At 42.9% G+C, this 23,807-nt stretch overlaps 1 protein-coding gene across 4 annotated transcripts in view; it reads left to right on the forward strand.

Annotated features, from left to right (window-relative positions):
* Window positions 1-23,591, forward strand: part of Dop1b (DOP1 leucine zipper like protein B) — a 93,537-nt gene extending 69,946 nt beyond the window's left edge. The window contains exons 27-37 of one of the 4 annotated variants that reach the window (XM_090349191.1): window positions 3,269-3,413; window positions 8,921-9,000; window positions 9,355-9,464; window positions 9,816-9,962; window positions 13,159-13,220; window positions 13,861-13,989; window positions 17,306-17,442; window positions 18,539-18,594; window positions 18,893-19,054; window positions 21,656-21,785; window positions 22,997-23,591. In XM_090349191.1, the coding sequence (XP_090205317.1) occupies window positions 3,269-3,413; window positions 8,921-9,000; window positions 9,355-9,464; window positions 9,816-9,962; window positions 13,159-13,220; window positions 13,861-13,989; window positions 17,306-17,442; window positions 18,539-18,594; window positions 18,893-19,054; window positions 21,656-21,785; window positions 22,997-23,251 (1,413 nt within the window). In that variant the 3' untranslated portion in view covers window positions 23,252-23,591. Of the gene's footprint in view, window positions 1-3,268; window positions 3,414-8,785; window positions 8,825-8,920; window positions 9,001-9,354; window positions 9,465-9,815; window positions 9,963-10,251; window positions 10,310-13,158; window positions 13,221-13,860; window positions 13,990-17,305; window positions 17,443-18,538; window positions 18,595-18,892; window positions 19,055-21,655; window positions 21,786-22,996 lie in introns of those variants that run through there. The other 3 variants (XR_016538164.1, XM_090349200.1, XM_090349206.1) reach the window with 3 other exon arrangements.
* Window positions 23,592-23,807: the final 216 nt, after the last annotated feature.

The following is a 23,807-nucleotide window of genomic DNA, read 5'->3' on the forward strand; positions in this document are numbered from 1 at the left end:
TTCAAGAATCAGGAAATACTCCATTCCATGCAGTGGAGTAAGTGTTCTGGTTGGTTTTATAGACAGAGAAGGACTAAAGAAAGCAGAAGCAAAGAACAGAAAGCAAAATGTCGTCTCAATTACTTTCCTAGTAAGGCAGAAACATGAAAATGGGTCAGTTAAAAAAAAAAATAAAAGATACAGCCGGGAGTTTGGCCTAGTGGTTAAAGTGCTTGCCTAGCATGCACGAAGACCCGGGTTCAATTCCTCCGTACCACATACATAGAAAAAAACCAGAAATGGTGCTGAGGCTCAAGCACTAGAGCTCTAGCCTTGAGAAAGTCCTAGGACAGTGCTCAGGCCCTGAGCTCAAGCCCAGGACTGGCAAAAAAAAAAAAAAAAAAAGAAAAGAAAAGAAAATCTATTTAAGAAATAAAAATGAAAGAAAAATAAAGTTTAAAAAAAATAAATTAAAAGATAAAAAAGCTTGCCGAGTGCCAGTGGCTCACACCTATAATCCTAGCTACTCAGGAGGCTGAGATCTGAGGATCTCAGTTTGAAGCCAAACCAAGCAGGAAAATGTGAGATTCTTATCTCCATTTAAGCATTAGAAAATTGGAAATAGCACAAAAAATAAAAAACCTTTACAGATTAACATCAGGTTTCTCACTGTAAGGCTTGGCTTTGAGCTCAAAAGCTCACCTGCATTAAGAAAAAGCACCAAGAGGGGTGGATGGTGAGAAAATGAGAAGATACAACCCAAGCCAGGAAACGCATATGTGTAGATTTAGTTATGGGCTCTAAGAACTGGGAGGAATATTTTTTTCCAGCTCCAGGAGCCAGAGATTTAGCAGGTAGGCTATTTTCACCTCCAGCATGGAATTTCCTATAGGAAACAGCAGCTGAAAGGACCTTTTTTGAGAATAGATCCTAATTTCTAGGGCTTTGAGAATTCCTCTCGTTATTGGTCCATTCCTACCTTGAGGGATTTGAAATGTAATGTCTTCAAGTTGATTGTCTATTACTACATGGGTATATGAATTTCATTGAGGGCATTTGAAACATCTAAGTAAAAACAGAGCCAGATGTTTGTTCTGAAAGTAGAAGGACCTTTGCAAACTGTAGAGCAGAAAACATGTAGGAACTAAATCTGATGATATAGCTTGTAGCTCCACCTGGTGGAAAGAGAAGAAAACATGCAGAAAAGTTACCACGAAAAGCTTACCTCCAGTTAACCACTCAAAAACTAGTAGTGGTGCTGTGTCTCAAGTGGTAGAGTGCTAGCTAGCCTTGAACAAAAGAAGCTAAGGGAGCTAGGTGCTGGAGACTCAGGCCTGTGATCCTAGCTACTCAGGAGGCTGAGATCTAAGGATCTCGGTTCAAAGCGCCCCAAAAAAGCTCAAGGACAGTACCCAGGCCCTGACTCGAAGCCCCAAGACTGGCAAAAAAAAAAGATAAGTACTCAGAGATCTTTTTATGTAAACCAAGGTGAATCACTTAGGAAAAAATAGCACTATATTATATTTAACAAACTGTAAACATTTTGTTAGGAATCATCTCAAAAGTTTCAAAAATCAGTTATTTCCTAGAATCTGATTTGTCTGAGATTTTAACCATGCAAAATACCAGGAATCACATTTTAACAATTAGCTGCATTCATTTTTGTTTTGTTGGATAGCATCTTTAGATAGATCTCACATAGCTGCAAAACTGAAAGCAGACTATAAGAATAATTGCTTATTTACCAACTGAGAACTTATATAAATGACATTTTAAATGTACCTTACCATATAGCTCAGGCAACTGAGAAAACCCCTGTCTTAGATATATCTTAAAATCTTTTTTTTCTTTCTTTTTATTGTAATGTATACAGGGGTTACAGTTATATTCACCAGATAGAAGGTGCATTACTTCTTACACATTGATATTCTTTCTCACATTTTTGTCCCCATTTCCCTCCTTCCACCCCCTCCCAATCATCTTGTTTTCCCCCCTTCCCTTTCTTAAAAATCTTTTAAACATTTCGAAATTAGGATAAGTACAACCAGATTGCTCCTTACTAACTTGTGGAAAGCTACTTATGTCCTCTAAAATGAATGAAACTCCAGGTGAGATGGCCCATACACTGTGGAAGCTGAGGCAGGAGCATCATGACTGAGTTCAGGGTGACAACCTATTTCCCTCTGTGGCTCAGTTGGTAGAACATTTGCCCAGCTGGAACAAGGCCCTTTGTTCCGTCCCCAGCACCACACCCCAAAATGGTGAATTAAACAACAGTAACAGCTGGGTGGATGCTGGTGTTGCCCAGCTGTAATCCTAATTATTCAGGAGGCTGAGAGCTGAGGGTTGTGCTTTGAATCCAGCTCCCGCAAGGAAAATCGTGAACTACAATTAATAACCAAAAAAGCTGAAAAGGAGCTATGGCCCAAGTGATAGGGCGCTAACCTTGAGCAAAAAGAGCTCAGGGACAGATAGTACATAGTCCCAGAATTTAAGCTCCAGGACCAGCACCAAAACAAACAAACTTTACAGAGAGCCAGAACCTCCATCCTCCAAAACTCATGAGTACACACTTGTGTGCACACACTCACACGTACTTTTTTTCCATTGGTCACGGGGCTTGAACTCTGGGCCTGGGCGCTGTCCCTGAGCTCTTCAGCTCTAAGGTAGCACTCTACCACTTGATCCACAGCGCCACTTCCAGTTTTCTTGTGGTTAATTGGAGATTATAGAGTCTCATGGACTTTCATGCCCCGGCTAGCATTGAACTGAGATCTTAGATCTGTCTCCTAAGTGGCTAGGATTATACATGTGAGCCATTAACACGCATCCGCATACACACTTTTTCCATGTATTTAAATTAATGTTTATAATGTGTACATGTCAAGAATTTCAACATGAAATCCTTTTGTACCATTCAGTCTGCTAATAGAGCTTTATTTTTTAAAGAACATATTAATATTAGCTACACTTATTTTTTGTCTTTCAGTCTGATTCCTAGAATGTTCTGGCACATTATGTTACACAAATGAAACACAGTTGTACCTGGATATTCTCTCCCCCACTCTTTCTCCTCTGCTCCTCCTCTCTCCCCCTCTCTCCCCTTCTCTCCCCTTCTCTCCCCTTCTCTCCCCTTCTCTTCCCCTCTCTCCCCCTTCTTTCTCCTTCTCTCCCCCTCTCTCCCCCTCTTTTCCTATCTCTTCCCCTCTCTCCCCATCCCCCCCTCAGACAATACTGCCTACTTTCAGACACTAAACTGCCTAACTCCTTTTTTTTCTGATGCTCTCAGGAAATCACTCAGAAAATTCTGGAAGCTATAGGGAATGTTGCTGGCTCCTCCTTGGAGCAAACCAGCTGGCTCAGCAGAAACCTGGAAGTGAAGGCTCAGCCTCAGGTCACGCTAGAAGAATCTGATGCTGAGGACGATTTGTACGGTACGTGTAGGAGGGTGGGCAGGTCACGCTCGCAGTCAGCTATCAGTGCTGTTTTCTCTTAGATCTTGTGTTAATGACACACAAAGTCCAATGCAATAATTTTTTTAAAAGAACAAAATTTATGTGTAGATTTGGAGTTGATGGAGATGTTAACTAATGTAGTTACAGATACTTTAAAAGTGTACACGTATGTGGAAACATCAAGTTTTAACCTTCAGTATAGACAATTTTATTTGTCAATTTTTCCTTAGTGTACCCACATGGCATTGGAAAGTATATAAGCATAGGAAAAAGCATCTTGCCTTCTTAGGTCTGTGTTCATTCACCCAGGCTCCTTCTTTGTACTCATTAGGTAAATGGTAAACAATGTATGCTTCTTACCAGCTACACTGTATGTTTAATGAACAAGACTCCATTGGTAATACTTTAGGAATTGAGCTACTGTGTTAAATCTTCCCTCATGAAAGAAAGAATTCTAAAGTGTTGGAAATACAATAACCTCCCAGTGTCAGAAAATGAATAGACCCACAAGAGATATACCAGATTCTGTCAAGGTATTTTACTTGGGTACAGAAGAGTAATCTGCTTGGGCTTTTTATCCTAATCTAAGGGGTGACATTGCCCCTTCCCCTATTACAAAGGGTCAGGCTCACAGTTTTGTTTTAGTTGATTACCAGGTGATGAGGCAATACAATAATGGTAGAAAGAGCTCTGTCTGTGAAAGGTTCCTTTTGGATTAGGCAGAGACAGTGCTTTTGGAAGCATAGGCGCATGCTCTGCTCCTCATGCCAGGCTGGGAACTGCAATGAAAACAGGGCTACTGGTGGTTACAATTAGAGGAAGTCTGTGAAAAGTTCCTGTTCCATTGGTGAGGACTTACACCCTGACATGGCTTTCTGGATACAGACAACATAGATGTGATAGTTATTTGAAGTCAAGAATTAAGCAGTACCAGGAAAGATGTCAGTACCAGGAAATCTCCATAAAGGCTGATGACTTGTTACAAATGGAGTCATTTTAATTTGACAGAAAAGATTTGCTTTTTCCCACAAAAGCAACTTCTAGGTGTACTGAATGGGGACTTGGTGACAAACATCTATGGGAGATAGACGTGGAGAACATTGTGCTTTCCTTTTCATGAAACTGCAAGGAAGGATGCTTAGCACACTGATCAGATGCGTTTCCCTTTCTTCCCAGTGGATCCCAGGTTGTTCCCTAGGGTGGGAAGACAGGAGGAATGGTAGAGCCCAAAAGATTCTGTTCCCATGAGGAGGCTACATAGGGTGCTGGGCAAACAAATCTAGATAACCTTCCCAGTCAGTTAATTCTTCCATGTTTGTTGGATAGTTCGCTTCATGGCTCGCATAAGAGAGAGTTGTACTCTTATTTTGTGAAGACGAATGAAACTAGGATGCAAAGCTACCACAGCCCAGGCGGTAGTGACCAGGGTTGTGTGGAGGGCCCTCTGGCCTCCCCTCCACCCTTCTTATCTCCTTTTGTTTCCAGCACAGGTGCAGATGAGACCGTTTCCCTATATGGCATCTTTTTTCACCTTGTTGTGTCAAGTATTATTCAGTGGGTTTGGGGTAGTAATTGCATTTCACCTAAAGACAGTGTTGTAGGAAAACGACTACTTGGATTTTGTAAAAAAAAATTCTTACAAATGATAGAATTCTAAACCTGGGCATGAGTTTTTGAGCTTCTTGATAAGCCTTAATAGCAATTTACAGAGAATCAAATAACTGCCTGTTTGAATCATAACAGAATCAAGGATACATATAGGCCTTATTAAGAATTCAGCTTCAAAATGTTTTTCCTCCTCTTAAGGTGTCTGCATCTGCAATAAATGTGCAAATTCTTTTTTTTTTTTTATCTATTGGTCCTGGGGCTTGAACTCTGGGCCTGGACGCTGTCCCTGAGCACTTCAGCTCAAGGCTGCTGCCCTACCCCTTGAGTCACAGTGCCACTTCAGGTTTTCTAGTGGTTAATTAGAGATAAGACTCTCACTGTCTTTAGTGCCTGAGTTGGCTTTGAACCTGATCTTCAGATCTCAGCCTCCTGAGTAGCTAGGATTATAGGTGTGAGCCACCATGCCCAGCTAGATGTGTGCATTCTTGAGTATATTTTTGTGAGAGAAATAGCCATTGGTGGAGTTGCTCTGGGTTTGGGTTCATGGTGATAGGGAGAAATGATAATCACAAAGAGAATTGCCACTGACAACTTTGTGTCTTCTGAAGATCTAAAATTCGTTCAAAATAAATTTCTATAATAACAAAAAATTCAGTTGTCAGCCAGATGCTGGTGGCTCACACCTATAATCCTACATAGTTTGGAGCCAGTCCAGGCAGAAAAGTTTAAGAGACTTCTCTTAAACAATAACAACATGGTGGTGTGTGTCTTGTCATCCTAGCCACATGCAAAGATAGGATAGAGAAGCTCACAATTCCAGGGCCAGGCCAGCTCAGGCAGAGCAGTCTGCATCTCAACAGCAGCAGTTGGCTATGGTGGCATATATCTGTCATCCAGCTAATGCAGGAAGTGAAAAATTAGTCCATTTACTTAATTAAGACCCTACCTGTGGCACGGGCCAGGAGTTTGTTTGGCCTAGTGGTAGAGTGTTTATCTAGCAAGCATGAAGACCCAGGTTCGATTACTCCCTACCATTTACATAGATAAAAGCCGGAAATGGTAATGTGGATCAAATGGTAGAGCTTTAACCTTGAGAAAACCTCAGGCCAGTGCTCAGGCCTGAGTTCAAGCCCTGACACTGGCAAAAAAGAATGCCCTGCAGGGAAGTGGGGTGTGGAGGGGTGGCTAATGGTAGGGCACCTGCCTAGTAAGAGCAAGGCCCTAAGCTGAACTGTGACACTGCCAAAAAAAAAAAAGTAATTACCAAGAGAATTGCTGGTATTTCATTTCTGAGTAGTATGAGAAAAATAATGATAAGAAGTGATTGGGAGGAGACAGGGCTCTTTAGATATGACAGAACATGTCACCATGGAGGTGGCATCTGTGCAGAGAAAGGAAAGCTGAGACAGCTGTGCGGAAATCTAGGAAGGCCTTGCAGAGAGGGCACAAATGCCTGAGGTGGGAGTGGACACAGGGCGAGATACCTGAAGACCAGTGTGGCTGGAGCTGAATGAGTGGTTGGAAGTGGTGAGTAGGAATGGCTGGAAGCTGAGTGTCCTGGTGGGAAGAGGTGAGCGGGGATGGCAGTTGAGTGCTATTGAGCTGATAGCCTGATACAAGCTCAGGTCTTATGCTCAGGTCCTGCTGCAGGAGGCCATTGCCTTACTCCTCAGTGATGTAATTACATTCAGTCTCCAGAAAACATCACTCTGGCAGCTTGAGTAATACAGTTTCTCTTGTGCAAGAGCAGAAACTAGAAATCTATTAAAGGAATTTGCTGTGATTTGGGTATGACTTATATTGGCTTGGAAATAATGCTGAGCAAGATTTGCCAGTGTATCCTAGCTAGTCAGGAAGCCGAGATCCAGAGGATCATGGTTTGAAGCCAGCTTGCACAGAAAAATGCTCAAGACTCCAACTTCAAGTAGCTCAAGTGATAGAGCCTAAGCTAAGCAATCACAGGCTCTGACCTTAGGCCTTAGCAAGAAAAGACTGGCCAGGAATTGCAGTCAAGGCTACTTAAGTTTTTGTTTTGTTTTGTTTTTTGCCAGTCCTAGGGCGTGAACTCAGGGCCTAGGTGATGTCCCTGAGCTTCTTTTGCTCAAAGCTGGCACTCTATCACTTGAGCCACTGTTCTACTTCCAGCTTTTTTGGAGGTTACTTGTAGATAAATAAGAGTCCCATAGACTTTGCCATTGGTTTGGCTTTGAACCGTGATCCTCAGATCTCAACCTCCTAAGTAGCTAGGATTATAGCCATGAGCCACGAGCACCCAACTGACTTGAGTTTTGGCACAAGCAATTTACTGAGGTAGAAGACTGAGAAGGAACATGGTGGAGAGGGAAATTGAGTTGCTGTGGTATAGACACCACATCTAAAATGGCAGCAAATATGAGCAAGTTGTCACTGGATCAGAGGAAAACCAAGAACATAGTCATGGAACCTAGGGGTCCGAATTCCCAGGAGGGAAATGCTGGTGTAGAGGCATGGATGGCTCTACCAGTGCTAGCTGTTGGCACCAGCCCAGCAAACCACATGGACACACAGTCCCATAGAAGAAAGGATTTATTATCAGCCAAAGCCCGGCAGGGGAGGTAATTATATGGTATAGGAGACTGAAGCAAGAGAAGGGGCTGGGAGCAGGAAATCTTTTTTTTTTTTTTGCCGGTCCTGGGCTTGGGCTCAGGCCTTGAGCACTGTCCTTGGAATTTCTCAAGGCTAACACTCTACCACTTGAGCCACAGCATCACTTCCGGCTTTTTTCTATGTATGTGGTACCTAGGAATTGAACCTCGGTCTTCATGCATGCTAAGCAAGCACTCTACCACTAGGCCAAACTCCCAGCCCAAAATCTTTGAAGTCCCAGCTGAATACTGGAGATATCAGACAGCTAGACCAGGACTTTCTACAACTGGCTTGTAGGCAGGGAAAACATCCTATATCTGGCATGTAGCCGAGGCAGTACATTCTATAGCTGGACACTAGAAATAGTGTGTGACCAGGAATGGGCATCCAGACTATGGCAGCATCATGTTGCTGATGCAGTTAGGGCTGGTGGGGGGGATACATGCAGTATTATGGAGGGGAATGGGCATCTGTGGCCAGGCCTAGCTTGTGGATGACCCAAGATGAAGGCTATTAACCCAAAATAGGGGTGAATATGCTAACACCATGAGTAAAAAAGCTGAGTGAAAGTCTAAGGCCTGGCTTTGGCGCAAAAAGGAACATGAAATGGTATAGCCATTCACCCATATTCTCACCATAGCATTAGACATTCTTCTGAGATCAGAAGAGATAGAGCTGTGGACAACATTGCGTTTCTAGGTGAATTCTTCAGGGGGAGGGAAAAGCATAAGTTCCGGGTGCTGCCCAGGTAGGTAAGAGAACACAGGAGTGAGGAGCCGGTCCTGCAAGAGTGCCTGTAGGGCAGGGTTAACGGATTCAGGAAGTGGGGGCTGTACAGAGATTCAGAAAAATACTGCCTCTGAGTGCTCAGAACTAGAGGTGGGGGTTGTGGGAACCGTGATGTAAGGGAGTGACAGGGACAGTTGGTAGCTGAGCCAGAGCAGAGTGCAAGATTGTTGGGAGAAGAGATTTCAAGGCACTAAAAGACCAGAATACTAGCTAACTGGATCCCAAGAGTACACTGAAACTCTGAGTAGACACAAGGGGGGTCAGGGAGTTGGTGCTAAGTTACTTGCTAAATGTCTATGTTCTCAGTTGCTGAAATTGAATATCAACAGGGAAGAATACCTGAGTCCTATATCCAAGGTCAGAATGAAAGGTAGGAGCTTCCTAACTCAGGTTTATGCAGTGCTTTGGGGACCAGAAATTGTGAGAACTCTCCTAGCTAAGCCAGTACCCCTTTCCATCTGCAGATGCTGCTGTGGCTTCAGCAATGGTGTCTGCGTCTGCACCCTCTGTGTACAGCGTGCAAGCCCTCTCTCTCTTGGCAGAGGTAAACACATGCCTCATTGTGGGCCCTTGTGGAGTTGCTTACCATTCTGCATCATAGGGAAAACACGCATGAGCTGGGGCAGGGAGTGAGAGGCAAGCAGAGAAAAAGGCAGGACCCTTGTCAGGGGCATGACTTCCTTCTGTAAGCCTCTCCTGCAGTTTCCACCACTTCCCCGTCATGCCACAGGATGGCATGGATGCCATCAACACATGGGCCTTTGGGGAAGCATGCTAGACCCAAACTAGGCCTCAAGTGCCCCCTGACTTTTTTCCTTGGGTTTTACTTGGAGAACAGAAGTTCTCTTTCTTACTTGCTTCAGTGGTTTCTGATTTCATACTGGCCTCGTTCTTTCAGGTTCTGGCTTCTCTCCTGGACATGGTTTACCGCAGTGATGAGAAAGAGAAAGCAGTGCCGTTAATCTCACGCTTGCTTTACTATGTCTTCCCTTACTTGCGCAACCACAGGTGATGTTGTTTCTATTTCATCCCATACAATTGCAGAAAAAAAAAAAAAAACCATGAGTTTTTTTGTTCTGATTTTGTACCACTTCTAAAGCTTGGAAACAGCTTGGGTACTGTCCCTTAGCTTTTTCACTCAAAGCTGGCACTCTGCCTACCACTTGAACCACAGGTCCACTTCCAGCTTTTTGGTGGTTAATTGGAGATACAGGCCTCAAGGACTTTTCTACTAGAGGCTGGCTTCAAACACTAGTCCTCAGATCTCTGCCTCCTAAGTAGTTAGGATTGCAGGTGTGGTGCACCTGGTGAAGAAAGGTGTTGACAGTCTTTAACCTTGACTATTTTCTCTTCCCATAGTGCCTATAATGCTCCCAGCTTCAGGGCCAGTGCTCAGCTACTGAGCTCCCTGAGTGGCTATGCCTACACAAAACGTGCCTGGAAGAAAGAAGCATTGGAATTGTTTTTGGACCCTACTTTCTTTCAAATGGATACTTCCTGTGTTTAGTAAGAAATGCTGTCCTGATTTTTTTTTAAAAATGTGTTGTTGTTTTGGATTAGTCATGGAACTTGAACTTCAAGGTCTGAGCACTGTTACTTAGCTCTTTTGCTTAAGGCTAGTACTCTACCACTTTGTGCCACAGCTTCAATTTTGGTTTTCTAGAGGTAAGAGTTTCCCAGACTTTCCTGCTTGGGTTTGCTTTGAACATAGACTCTCAGATCTTAGCCTCCTGAGTAGCAGATTACTGGCCACCAGCCACTAGAGGTGGTCTAAGCATATGCCTTGTCCTTACAGCCATCCCGTGCCTTGCTGGGAGGAGGGGGTTTTCCACCCAGCTCTGAAAACACTTGAGGTGAGAGAGGCCATTCCTTGAATTGCAGATGTCATACTGTTTAGCCCCTGTTTATAAGATTTATCAGTTTAACCTTGACTGTTTCCCCTAACTCTAGCTATTTGCCCATTAGGTCTTCTGTTAGAATTAGAGCCCAACCCCAAACATGTGGTTTTTGTCTTTTAAAAACTTTATTTAAGCTCCATTCTAGACTGTAGGTCTTTGAGACAGGAATTCACCTGTAGTCCCTGGCTCTCTAATAAAGACTCCCAATTCAACCATAATATATATATACACATATATGTATATATGTGTATATATATATATATATGCTCTTTATTTTCTTAAGTTTTACATAATTCTTGTTTCAGTACCAGCAACTACCTGCATCAGGTTCCTGCAGCAACCTTACGTCTACTTTGGTTTTTTTTTTTTTGAGTTTTAAAAATATTTTTTATTGCGTAAGACAAAGAAGTAAATCAATAGAGCTTCTAGATAACAAATAAAGCAAATAATTCAGGTACTAAGTATAAAAACATAAGCGTATAAAATGCAAATTAATAGCCCTTAGAAATACTGACACATAGGCCAATTTGCCTCTCCTTTCTCCTATAAGTTTAATTTTTAAGTCTAAACTCAGCCTTATGTTTACTTTCAAATGCAAAGGCACCTTTTCTCCAAAGCATCATCTCAGTAAATTAGGAGAGCAAATTATTCCTAAAGAGACTGTGGTTTAGGGACATTTGGACTTGCACTGCCTTATCATGTAATCTTTTGACCAGTGTTGAGATGAGAAAGCCCTTAGGTCACCATGGCATTATCTTTAACCCACTTCAGTTCACATACCCCAAATCTATGCCCAGATGGGCTTCCTGTGTCTTCTGGAGATGGGGGACTCCACTCCTGACCTTTCTTTTCTAGCTTACTCAAGACAGAGATGGATGGTAGGAGGGATAGCCTGGATAGCCTTTGTACAGCCTGAAAGTTTGTTCTGTAATGGAAGGCTGTTTTGGCCCTTGAGCAGTTATGAGCATCTGTCCCTAGGTCCCTACAGATACAAAAACCCATGGATGCCAAAGGCCTTCTATCAGGATGTCATGGTATTTACACATAACAACACATATACTCCAGTATACTTGAAATCTTCTTCATATTACTCAGAATACTTAACAAAATATCAATAGTCATGTCATTTTTTAAAGGGAATAATGACAAGAAAAAAATGTCTATGCCAGCTAGTACTGGTGGCTCACGTCTGTAATCTTAGCTACTCAGGAGGCTAAGATCTGAGGATTGTAGTTCAAAGTCAGCCTGGCAGAAAAGTCTATGAGACTCATCTCCACTTAACCACCAGAAAACTGGAAGTGGTACTGTGACTAAAAGTGATAAAGAAGTAACCTTAAGCAAAAGAGCTCAGGAACAGTGCCCAGGCTCTGAGTTCAAGCCCCATGACTGACAGAAAAAAAAGTATGCATGTTCAGTACAGATGCATTTTTTTCTGAGTATTTTTCATACATGATTGGTTGAGTGTGTGGATATCAAACCCAGGAATACAAAGGGCTGGCTGGGGTCCTGTGACTTTCCTACACTGGCTTCCTTTAGTAAAAGCTAAGGGGGAGAGGAGTATTTGCTCACATGACCCCTCCCCCCTTCCCATCAACAAACTAAACAGTAAAACTGTGTGACCAATTGGAAGGGCACCCTTGAAAATGCAACAGCCCCTTGCCAACTGGTTTCTCTTTATAGTAAGCTAAGAAATGTCATTCTTTATAAAGAAAAGTTGTTGCTTGGTCTTTCCTGATTTTTTTTTGCCAGTCCTAGGGCTTGAACTCAGGTCCTGGGCATTGTCCTTGGGCTTTCTCAAGGCTAGCACACTACCACTTGAGCTACAGAACCACTTTCATATTTTTCTGTGTATGTGGTACCAAGGAAATGAACCCAAGGCTTCATATATGCTAGGCAAGAATTCTACTACTAGGTCAGATTTTTTTTTCCAATCCTGAGCTTGAGCTCAGGGCCTGAGCACTGTTCTTGGGTTTTCTCAAGGCTAGAGCTCTATCACTAGAGCCAGAGCGCCACTTCTGGCTTTTTGTTCTATGTACGTGGTACCAAGGAATCAAACCTGGGTCTTCATGCATACTGTGCAAGCATACTACCACTAGGCCAAACTACTCCCTCCCATTTTTTTTTTAAAGATTTTATTAACCCTGATTTTTGTTTTTACTTCAGATGTCAAGTTTAACAAACAAGTATGCAAGAATGGAATCTCTATATGCAATTACTGGCATAGAACAAAATTAAGAACAACATTAAAATTAAACTGAGATTTTGTGATAGATACACATCACTCTATCTAATGTATCAATATGTCTATAGAATATATATCTCATCATAGATTTATATCTATATAATTATAGTTATATCTCCAAGTTCATGGCAATGACCTAGAGTATCCAAGGACTGAGTCATCACTCTTATACTGTTTGGATCTAATATTAAGGAGACCATGCACCTTTTGTTCCTTTGGTCTTGGTTTATCTTGCTCAACATGATTTGCTCTAGTTCCATACACTTGCCAGCGAATGCCATTATTTCATCTTGTCTGGTGGCTATGTAGAATTCCATTGTGTATATGTACCACATTTTTTGGGATCTATTCATTAGTAGGGGGGCATCTAAGTTGTTTCCATTGCTTGGCTGTTGTGAATAGTGCAATGATGAACATCTGACCCCAGATTTTTTTTAGTGAACTATTACTTTGTGCCACTAATCCTGTTTCATAGAACCGATTTCAACATATTTTAAAGCAGTATTTAATCAGATTGTTACCCATGGCGTCTTTAACTAATTTTACTTTTCTTCCTATGCAGCTGGAAGTCCATTATTGACCATCTTCTGACTCATGAGAAAACAATGTTTAAGGATTTAATGAGTAAGTTGTGTGTTATTTTTCACATTTCAAGGACCAGTGCCATTTAGGCAGCTTTGACCACGCCCACCATTTTGCAGTGCTAAGATGAGATGTGTTGGGTAGACCATGTCAGGGCTAAATGAACTGGTCATCCCACTGCTGTCTCTGGACCAGGAGACCTCAATAACCATGGCTTTACAGGTTCAGGATAGGTCCATGCTGCTGAAAGCAGCTGTCCAGTTCCTATCCTGACATTTGTTTTGAAAATAGTAAGGTGTGTGTGTGTGTGTGTGTGTGTGTGTGTGTGTGTGTGTGTGTGTGTGTGTGTGTGTGTGTGTGTGTGTGCTGGCTTTTGAGATAGGGTTTTGCTGTGGAGCTCAGGCTTGCCTTGAACTCTTGTTCCTCTTACTTCCAGAGAGCCAGGATTTCAGATATATGCCACCATGTCTAGTTTAGGAGTAGCTTTCTACACCTGAGATCCACTTTTAATGCCTGATCATTACATAGTAATGAAATAAGCTTTTTTTAATGTACAAGGAAATAATCACATGCTTTCATTACATGAGAGCATGATTGGAGTGGGGACTGGGAAGAGAGGACTTGGTTTTTATCTCTGAATGTGGCGTTCCTCTCGCATGCTTGCTTGCTGTGTTTGTTTCAGGTATGCAGAGCAGCTCTTTAAAGCTATTTTCTAGTTTTGAGCAAAAGGCCATGCTGCTAAAACGCCAGGCTTTTGCTGTCTTCAGCGGTGAGCTGGATCAGTACCATCTGTACCTTCCCCTGATACAAGGTAAGTTGCAGTCTTGGACGGCCTGTGCTGCTAGGCAGGGTGATCCATGGTGAACAGAAAAGACTCCCTTCCAACTCGGGGAGTTGGAAGTACAATGCCTGTCCTGTCTTATCTTGTGGCAGAAAGCCCAGGTCAAGAGAGCAAAATGGACCAGATTTACCTTTTGTTATGCCACAACCCCGTTTGTGAATGTCTAATCATGTCCTAAAGGCCCAGGGTCATTGCACTGACAATTAAATGTCAATATGAACCTGCGTGCCTGTGGCTCACACCTGTAATCCTAGCTACTCAGGAGGTTGATATTTGAGGATCAAAATTAAATGATGGCTTGGGCAGGAAAGTCTGTGAGACTTGATTTCCAGTTATGGCAAAAGCTGGAAATGGAGTTATGGCTAAAGTGGTATAATACAAACCCTGAGCCAAAAAGCAAAGGGACAGTGTCAAGGCCCTGAGTTCAAGCGCCAGTACCTGTATGGTAGGTAGGGTAGACAATAGAAAGAGAATGAGTTTTGGAGGAAGTAAACATTAAACAAAGCAGTGGCCACCATTCCTTCCCTCCCCTCTCCCCCAAACACAGACAGTCCCCAAGAGGGCCTCACTGATTTCCAGCCATGATCAAGTGTCACAGTGAGCAGGCATGATGCATAAGTATCATGGAACCTCAGAGGCATGTGTCAGTAAATCTGAGACTTAAACCTATTGATACTATTATATAATATATTTAATGTTTTGCAGTTTTATTAGTAGATTTTAGAAGTCTGTACAGTATGGGGTAACATTCTGGGCCTTATCTGCTGCTGAATTCCTGGGCAATTAGGAATTTTATATTATCTATGTAAAGTTACTTCATTCTACCTGTCTCTAGAAACTAGTGAAGAAGAAAGGTTTTAGGTTTTTGCCTTCTTTTGTATTTTTTAAAATAACATTTTATTTTATTGTAATGGTGCTATATAGAGGGGTTTCAGTTACGTAAGTAATGAATACATTTCCTTTCCTTTTTTTCTTTCTTTTTTTTTTTTTTTTTTTTTTTTTTGGTCAGTTGTGGGGCTTGAACTCTGGTCCTAGACACTGTCCCTGAGCTCTTTTGCTCAGGTCTAGCACCCAGCCACTTGAGCTACAGCACCACTTCTGGTTTTCTGGTGGCTAATTGGAGATAAGAGTCTCATGGACTTTAGTGCCTGGGCTGGCTCTGAATCTCAGTCCTAAGATCTCAGCCTCCTGAGTAGCTAGGATCACAGGTGTGAGCCACTGCACCTGGCTATCATGAGTACATTTCTTGTCCAGCAGTGTTATCCCCTCCCTCATTTTTTTCCCACTACCCTTCCCACACACACCCCTGTGTGTGTGTGTGTGTATGTGTGTGTGTGTGTATGTGTGTGTGTGCGCGCACACATGCACCTGTCCTGCGATTTGAACTCAAGCCTAGAGGTTGTACTTGAGCTTCTTTTGCCCAAGGCTACCACTCTACCACTTGAGCCACAGCTTCACTTCTGGCATTTCTTTTTCTTTTTTCCTAGTGTACCACTGGGCCAAACTCCTGGACCCCCACTTCTGGCATTTTGTGGTCAATTGAAGATCAGAAATTCAGGGGCTAGGAATTTGGCCTAGTGGTAGAGTGCTTTCCTAGGATGCACAAAGACCTAGGTTCGAGTCCTCGGTACCACATACATAGAAAATCTGAAAGTGGTGTTGTGACTTGAGTAGTAGAGCTCTAGCCTTGAGAAAGCCCAAGGACAGTGCTCAGGACCAGAGCTCAAGCCCCGGACTGTAATCCTAGCTACTCAGGAGGTTGAGATCTGAGAGATGACGGTTCAAAACCAGCTGGGACACTGAAGTCCGAGAGACTTTTATCTCCAATTAACCACTAGAAAATGGAAGTGGCACTGTGGCTCCAGGAGCTGGGTGGTAGCCTTGAGCTGAAGACAGGGCCCAGGGGTAGGGCAGTAGCCTTGAGCTGAAGAGCTCAGGGGCAGTGCTGAGACCCAGAGTTCAAGCCCCATGACCAAAAAAAAAAAAGAAATTCAGGACTTTTCATACTGAGGCTGACTTCAAATCATGATGATCAGACACAGCTTCTTGAGAAGCTTACATGTGTGAACCACCTGCATCTAGCCTCCTCCTGCCTGTCAAGCACTGGTGTAATAGGCAGGCACCAACACACTTCGGTTATATAATTTTGTTTGTTTGTGGTGGGGCTTGAACTCAGGGCTGGGACACTATCTCTGAGCCTTTTTGTGCTCAAGGCTAGTGCTACCACTTGAGCCCCAGTGCTGCTTCCATTTTTTGAGTAGTGGGTTGGAGATAAGAGTCTCATGGTGGGGCTTTTCTGTCCAGAAAGGCTTCAAACTATGATCCTCAGATCTCAGCCTCCTGAGTAGCTGGGATTACAGGCATACCCGCTGGTGCCCAGCTGGTCATATTACTTTTAAAGGGAAGAAATAATAATGCTAAAGCATACGTTAGTTAACATCACTGTTTTCTCTAGCAATGTGTTACAGCCCTAAGAACTTTAAAATCCTTGTTTTCTTGTTTTCTGGAACCATATAGAAATGAAGTCAGGAATCGTGAGAACTCGAGTAAGGAAAGTTTATTGCAAAGCAAAAGCATTGGCTACTCAGGCGAACAGAAAGTGAGCAGCAGGCCAGAAACAGGTTGTCCATTTCAGCTCCTCAGGGCAGCTCCTTTTCTTTACCCTAGTTTTGAGTCCACAGACAGGGGACTAGCTACGTTTCTAGGAAGAGCATAGGGAAATGTCGCATCACCACTGTTCAAAGGCCTCTGTACAATGACTGTGGTTTTCTCTATTAATCCCATCCTCAAGATAATTTTCGGAGTGTTGGGGCTTGAGAATCGTCCTTTCAAATTTTCCTTCCTCTACAGGGAAGAAAGTTTGTGTTGTGGTCATCACCTCTTGTCTTATTCATTACTTCATTTCCCACTCATTGCTCCCTAAGTATGTATGCCTGGCAAACCTACTTGTCTAAGCTCTCTGCTCTCTGAGTCTCAGATTCTTATTCCTAGAAAGAAATGTAAGTTGTCATTGGCAACCCAGTAGATTTTCAGTCAGTGCCCTGTGCTTTATCCTCAGCCATCCTGGGAGGATGGAATGACAGTCACCTGAGTCCACCTTTAGCAAGGGCCATGAGGTTTTATGACATGCAGGGGGAGCTATCCCACCACTTGTCCTCCAGCACTTGTCTCTTATACTGGGTTGTCATCAGAATGCCAAAAAAAGCAATTGCAATTTTATTTTTCTTCTTTGACTAATGAGAAACCCCAGGGAATGTTTGACTTCTTTACAATCTTCTTTCCTTAGAACGCCTGACAGACAATCTCAGAGTGGGACAGACATCCACAGTTGCTGCTCAGATGTTTCTTTTTTTCAGAGTTTTGCTGCTAAGAATTTCTCCTCAACATCTGACCTCACTCTGGCCAATAATGGTCTCTGAGTTGGTGAGTACACGTATTTTACTCTGTAATGCCTACACTACAGGACCACCACCAAGAAGACCACCGAGAGCCAGATGTTCTGAAATGCAAAAGCAAGGCTTTATTCAGGCGGGCTGCAGCTCGGGCCTCGTCCTACACACCAACACAGCGGAACTTAGGAGAAACCCCCGAGCTGAAATTTTACAGGGCTTATAAAGGCAAGGACCACAGATTTACAGCAACTAGGTGTTTGAGTAAGATAAGGTAGAGGTTAGGGACATTCCAGGGCAGCCAGTTGAATCCTAATTAGCTGTCTTGAGGGTAGTTTTATGGCTTAGAAAACAAATGCTATCCCTGGAATTTACGCGATTTTTAGTTAATTTTAACACTACAGTTCTGTTTCTTTAATTCATGTGTGCTTTTGGGTCACTCATAGTTTATATAAACAGCAAGGTGGTTAGTGCCTCAGAATGGGGGGTACTTTTTAGCTCCTCAACTCTTGAGAGCAAGGTGTTTTTCATGACCAGATGATGCTGTTTTGTAAGCATCAGTTTTCTCTAAACGTTGTATTTAATCAGGCTGGAGGCACTCTGTTAACTCTTAGTTAAATAGAGGAGAATCTATTCAATAATCATATTTGTACCACTTGCTGTTCTGTGGTAGTTTTGTTGTTATTGCTGTTGAAGCCCAGGGCTTCCCTGCATGTTAGGCTAACACTTTACCCCTGAGCTACCTCCCCAGCCATGCTTGTTTCTTATAGAAAGTTAGATAAGTCTAAAGCTGGGTGCCAATGGCTCACTCCTATAACCCAAGCTACATAGGCTGAGATCTGAGAATTGTGGTTCGAAGCCAGCCTAAGCAGGAGAATTCATGAGATTCTTATGTCCAATAAACTTTCAAAAAAGTCAGAAGTAAAGTTGTGTTTCAAGAGATAGAGCACCATCCTTGAGCAGAAGAAGCTCAGGAACTGTGCCCAGGCCCAGAGTTCAAGCCCTAGAACTGGTACACACACGCGCTCACGCGCGCACACATACACACACACACACACACACACACACACACACATTAAGTAAATTTAATCTCTTCAGATGATAACTTAAATATACCTTTTCCTTTTAAGATTCAGACATTCCTACAGCTTGAAGATTATCTTAAAGAGGAAGATGAGTCGTTGAGGTAAGGAGGAGAGATGGGTCAGGACAAGGGGACATCACTGTGGGACTCAGGGCCATTGAATGCCAGCACTCTCCTTGGTGTCTTGGGAAGGACCAAGGTACTTGAAAAATGCCTTAAAAGAAAATGACTGGCTACTGGTGACTTATACCTATAATCCTAGCTACACAGGAGGCTGCCCCAGGGCCAGCCAAAAAAAGGAAGGGAAGGAAAAAGAAAACTCCACCTTGCCAACTTTGAATAAGCAAGTGGACTGCAAAAAATGTAAACCATAACAAAAATTTTCCTTTCAAATTTACAGAAACAGCAACAAAATGAACAGAATAAAAGTCTCAAGCACTGATGGAAACGGGCCTTTGGTGAGAGAAGTGACACCTAGTGACCTCATCTTGTATGTATCAGCATGCAAATTCTTGGACACGGCGCTTTCTTTTCCTCCTGACAAGATGCCGTTATTTCAGATGTAAGTCTGAGTGGCCTAGAGCAACCTCATGCCCCAGTCAGAGGGTCTCCTCCCCAGCTGTCATGTCTTCCCTTGGGCTGTCATGTCTAGTGGCTAGTGAGTTCAAGAGTTGTGGTTTCAGATTACTCCTGACATCTGTGGTTTCCAGATTGGCTTCTAATTGTGTTGAGTGTGTCACTATGGAGTCTCTGTCTTTCTGGGTAGTTTTTGCTACTGAATGCTTATAAAACAGCATCACCCCCTGAGGGCCTTACTGCATTTGAATAGAACGTGCGATCTATCTGTGGTTACATGCTGAAGCTCTTATTTAGAGTCTGCCTCTCCAAATCACTTTGCCCCTTTGGCACACACTCCTGATAGGCTTACCACAGCCTCCTGGGTTTCATTTCAGGCCTGGCTGAGGCTGCCTGTCTCTGTTCTTGACCCCCAAAGACTGGTCAAGTAGAAACATTTGTAGTTAAAACATTTTTGGGAAAACTTAAATGTCTGTTTTTAAGTAAAAGAAGTCAGTCTCCACACACTGTACCATTTCATTTATGTGACTGGAAAAAGACAAAACTATAAGAACAGAGCTTGATGCTGATAGCTCCTGCCATTAATCCTAGCTACTACAGAGGCTAAGAGGATCCCAGTTCAAAGCCAGCCCAGGAAGAAAAATCCAAAAGACTGCATTGCACCTTCAATTTACCAGCAAGATGCCAGACTGATGGATCGAGTGCTGGAACACCAGTTGCTCACAAGTAGTCAAGCAAGAGCAAGGCTCAGAGCTTTAAGCCCTGGTAGGAGCACAAAAACAAAAGGCACAACAGTAAAGGATGTTAAAAGAGGAATTCATGGGGTCAGGAGTCTGGGCTAGTAGTACAGTGTTTGCCTAGCATGCACAATTCCTTGGTACCACATATATAGAGAAAGCCAGAAATGGTGCTGTGGCTCAAGTGGTAGAGCTCTAGCCTTGAGAAAGCTCAAGGACAGTGCTCATGCCCTGAGTTCAAGACCAAGACTGGCAGAAAAGAAAGAAATAAAAGAAGGGTGGTAGGGAGGGGAAAAAAGAGGAATGCATGTGAGGACAGGGAGTAGGGGAGCTAGAGCAGGGTTTTTACTGTAATGAGACCACTCTAGGACACTGCAGCAGTAGATGCAGTGATAAGCATTTGTCAGAACTCATACAATGGCTACTAAGGAGGCTGAAATTGGGAGGATCATGGTTCGAGTCAAAAGGTTCACAGGACCTTAACAGAAAACACTGGGCATGGTGGTATATGCTTGTCATGTACACTACAATGGGAACATAATTAGGTGTTTCCAGTCCAGGCTGACCTGTGTAAAACAAACAAACAAACCAGGGTCATGGCTCAAGTGGTAGAGCGACTACTTAGCAAGGAAGTCAATTTAAAAGATGTGGAGCCGGGCATGGTGGCTCATGCCTGTAATCCTAGTTACTCAGGAAGCTGAGATCTGAGGATTGCAGTTCAAAGCCAGCCTGGGCACTAAATTAATGTGAGATTCTTATCTCCAGTTAATCACTAGAAAACGGAAAGTGGGACTGTGGCTCAAGGAGTAGGGCTTGAGCTGAAGATCTTAGAGACAGCACTTAGGCCCAGAGTTCAAGGTCCATGACCCACACACATACAAAAAATAGATGTGGAGTGGGGAAGGCCAGGGATATAGCTATGTAGCTTATTGCTGCTTGCCTACCTGTACAATGTTCTGGGTTCAGTCCCAGAAAAAAGGGAGAGTGTACAAAAATGTGCAGAGCCTGGGGCTGGAAGTTTGGCCTAGTGGTAGAGTGCTTGCCTAGCATGCACGAAGACCCGAGTTCGATTCCTTGATACCACGTACATAGACTCAAGTGGTAGATCTCTAGCCTTGAGAAAGTCCAAGGACAGTGCTCAGGCCCTGAGCTCACACAGCATTATTTCTAACAGCCAGGAAATGGAGACAAGGCATGTGGCAGCCAAGTAACAAATGGGTATATAAGCTGTGGTATGACCATCTGTGAACTGTTACTCAGCAAGAAGAAGAAAAGAAATATTGACACTGGGCACATGGATGAGCCTTGAGAATATTACAGATACACAGACTCTACACAACATGCATTATACAATGACATTCATCCAGAGTATCCAGAATAAGAAAACTTGTAAAGCTGGATGCCAGTGGCTCATGCCTATAATCCTAGTTACTAAGGATGACCTGAGGATTGTATTTCAAAACCAGCCAGGGCAGGAAAGTCCACAAGACTTTTGTCTCTAAGAAACTACTCAGAAAAAGTTGGAAGTGGTACTATAGCATTAGCCTTGAGCACAGAAAGGCTCAGGGACAAAGCCCAAGCTCTGAGACCAGTGAGAGAGAGAAAGAGAGGGGCGGGGGAGAGGAAAATGTGTAAGCAGGAAGACCAGTGGGTTGCCTAGATCAGGGGGCCTTGGGGTATCTAGAGGTGATGCTGAGAATAGGGCTGCTATAATTGATTATATTCATAAATGAACAATTCTATGACTATACTAAGAACATTGAGTATGATGTGAATTGTATCATAATTGAACTTTTTTACAGGGACTGTGGCTCAGCATTCCTGACCCTGGGATTTTTCTTTCCCTCCAGTTACAGGTGGGCATTTGTTCCAGAAGTGGACACTGCAGGCTCTACCTACCTGTCGGATCTAGAGGAGAATCACCAAGAGTGCAAACCCCACACTGTCAGGATTCTAGAACTTCTAAGATTAAAATATGGGGTAAATGTTTTCCTTTTAAAAACCATATTCATGGCTGGGAGTTTGGTAGAGTGCTCACCTAGCATGTATGAAGCCCCAGGTTTGTTTTCTTGGGGATCACATACACAGAAAAAGCCAGAAGTGGTGCTGTGTCTCAAGTAGCAGGACACTATAGCCTTTAGCAAAAAGTACTCAAGAACAGTGCCCAGGACCTGAGTTCAAGCCCCAGAACTGACAAACATATTCACTGCAAAGACAAGGAGTAGGCAGTAAGAAGCCTGCTGTGAGCTGATGGCTCACACCTATAATCCTAGCTACTTAGAGAGGCTAAGATCATTGTTCAGGAAAGTCTGTGAGACTCATATCTCCAATTAATCACAGAAAAAGCCAAAAGTGACACTGTGGCTCAGGTGATAGAATACTAGCCTTGAACAAAAATGTCTCAGGGATAGCACCTAGGCCATGTTCAACGCTCATGACCAGCAACAGCAACAAAAAAAACCCATGTCTTAGGTCATTTGATTTCAATGGTTTTAAATACTTTCTAAATATGTTTTAGTTTTAAATTTCAAGATGATTCCAAATTCCATCTTTATCTTTTTCTACATCATGCCAACAGCAATCCCACTAGCTGAGAAGCATAGTCTGCCAGCTTACACTGTCCCACAGAAATGGCTTGCCTCCTGAGTACTCTGCCACTTCAACTTTTACAGTCCAAGAGGGAGGGCCTGATAGGAAGAATAGCCACAACCTCAAGTTTGGCTGTGCCCAGGGTAAAAACTGACAGAAAACGTGAATTAAAGTCAAGCACTGGTGGCTTATACCTATAATCCTAGCTACTCAGGAGACTTAAGATCTAAGAATCATGATTTGAAGCCAGCCCAGATAAGAAAGTCTTTGAGACTCTTCTTACCTCCAATTAACTTGCAAAAAACTGGAAATAGAGCAGTGGCTCAAATGGTAGAGCTTTAGCTTTGGGGAAAAAAAAAAAAAAAAAAACAAGGGATAGTTGTCAGGGCCAGAGTATAAGCCCCAGCAATACCAGCAAGAGAGAGAGAAAGAAAAGACTTAGGATTTGAAGCTTTGCCTGTCACTGGAGCTGTGATGAGTCTTCCTGAAGAACCTATCCCTTAGCTTTGGCTGCAGTTTGCTTTTTAGGTTCCCTAACCCCAAGAAATGCCCTCTCATCTCTGTGCCCTGTCATCTTTGTGGTTTTGGTCCTTTTTTTGCAGGACATTAGTGAAACTGATGAGCTCAACATGAAGAGTGAATTTCCTCTTCTGCGCCAACACTCTGTCTCCAGCATTAGGCAGTTGATGCCATTCTTCAAGACTCTGAACTATGCATTTAAAACCCAGAGTCAGCCAGCGCCCACTGATGCCCCAGTAGCCGCACACCCAGAGCTTCCTGTCACTGACAGTCCCAGAGTCTTAAGACTGCTGGAAGAATGTGTTGAATATGATTTTTTGGAACATCCTGAATGCTAAAATTATGGGAGAGTTTGATCCATTTACTGATGAAAAAACAAGAATATATTCTAAATAAGTTCACTTAAGATAATTTTCTGTTCAGCGACAAAACACATCTCTCTCGATGCTTTTATAATATATTTGAATTTCATCCTGTGTTTCTTTCTTGATATGTGTAATGGGAATAAAATTAATATATTGTCTAACAGTGGCAGGACACATCTGTAATGTGAAGTTTAAAGCATGCACAGAATGAAGGAGTCATGATGTTTGTGGGAGGAGATACATGGGCCTCAGTGTATTTCTCTAAGTAGTTTAAACTTATTAAAAGAATGCTATTTTTAATGTTTCGCACAAATGTCCTTTAAAGCATTTATTTTGGTATGGTCTTTTGAAATGCAAATGTATTGTTTTCTGAAAATAATAGCCCATTTACCTTCTCAGCACTTGAATATATCCCAGTGTATTTACCTCTTGCCCATTAAAGTCACATTGTGCTGTTTAACTGCAGAAGTGCATAGTGTTACAATTCTAGCAGCTGTAATGCCTCATGGGTGCACCACAGTCTACGTTC

This window comes from Megascapheus bottae, chromosome 1 (assembly GCF_031878675.1).
Source record: "Megascapheus bottae isolate mThoBot1 chromosome 1, mThoBot2.hap1, whole genome shotgun sequence".
Lineage (NCBI taxonomy): Eukaryota > Metazoa > Chordata > Mammalia > Rodentia > Geomyidae > Megascapheus > Megascapheus bottae.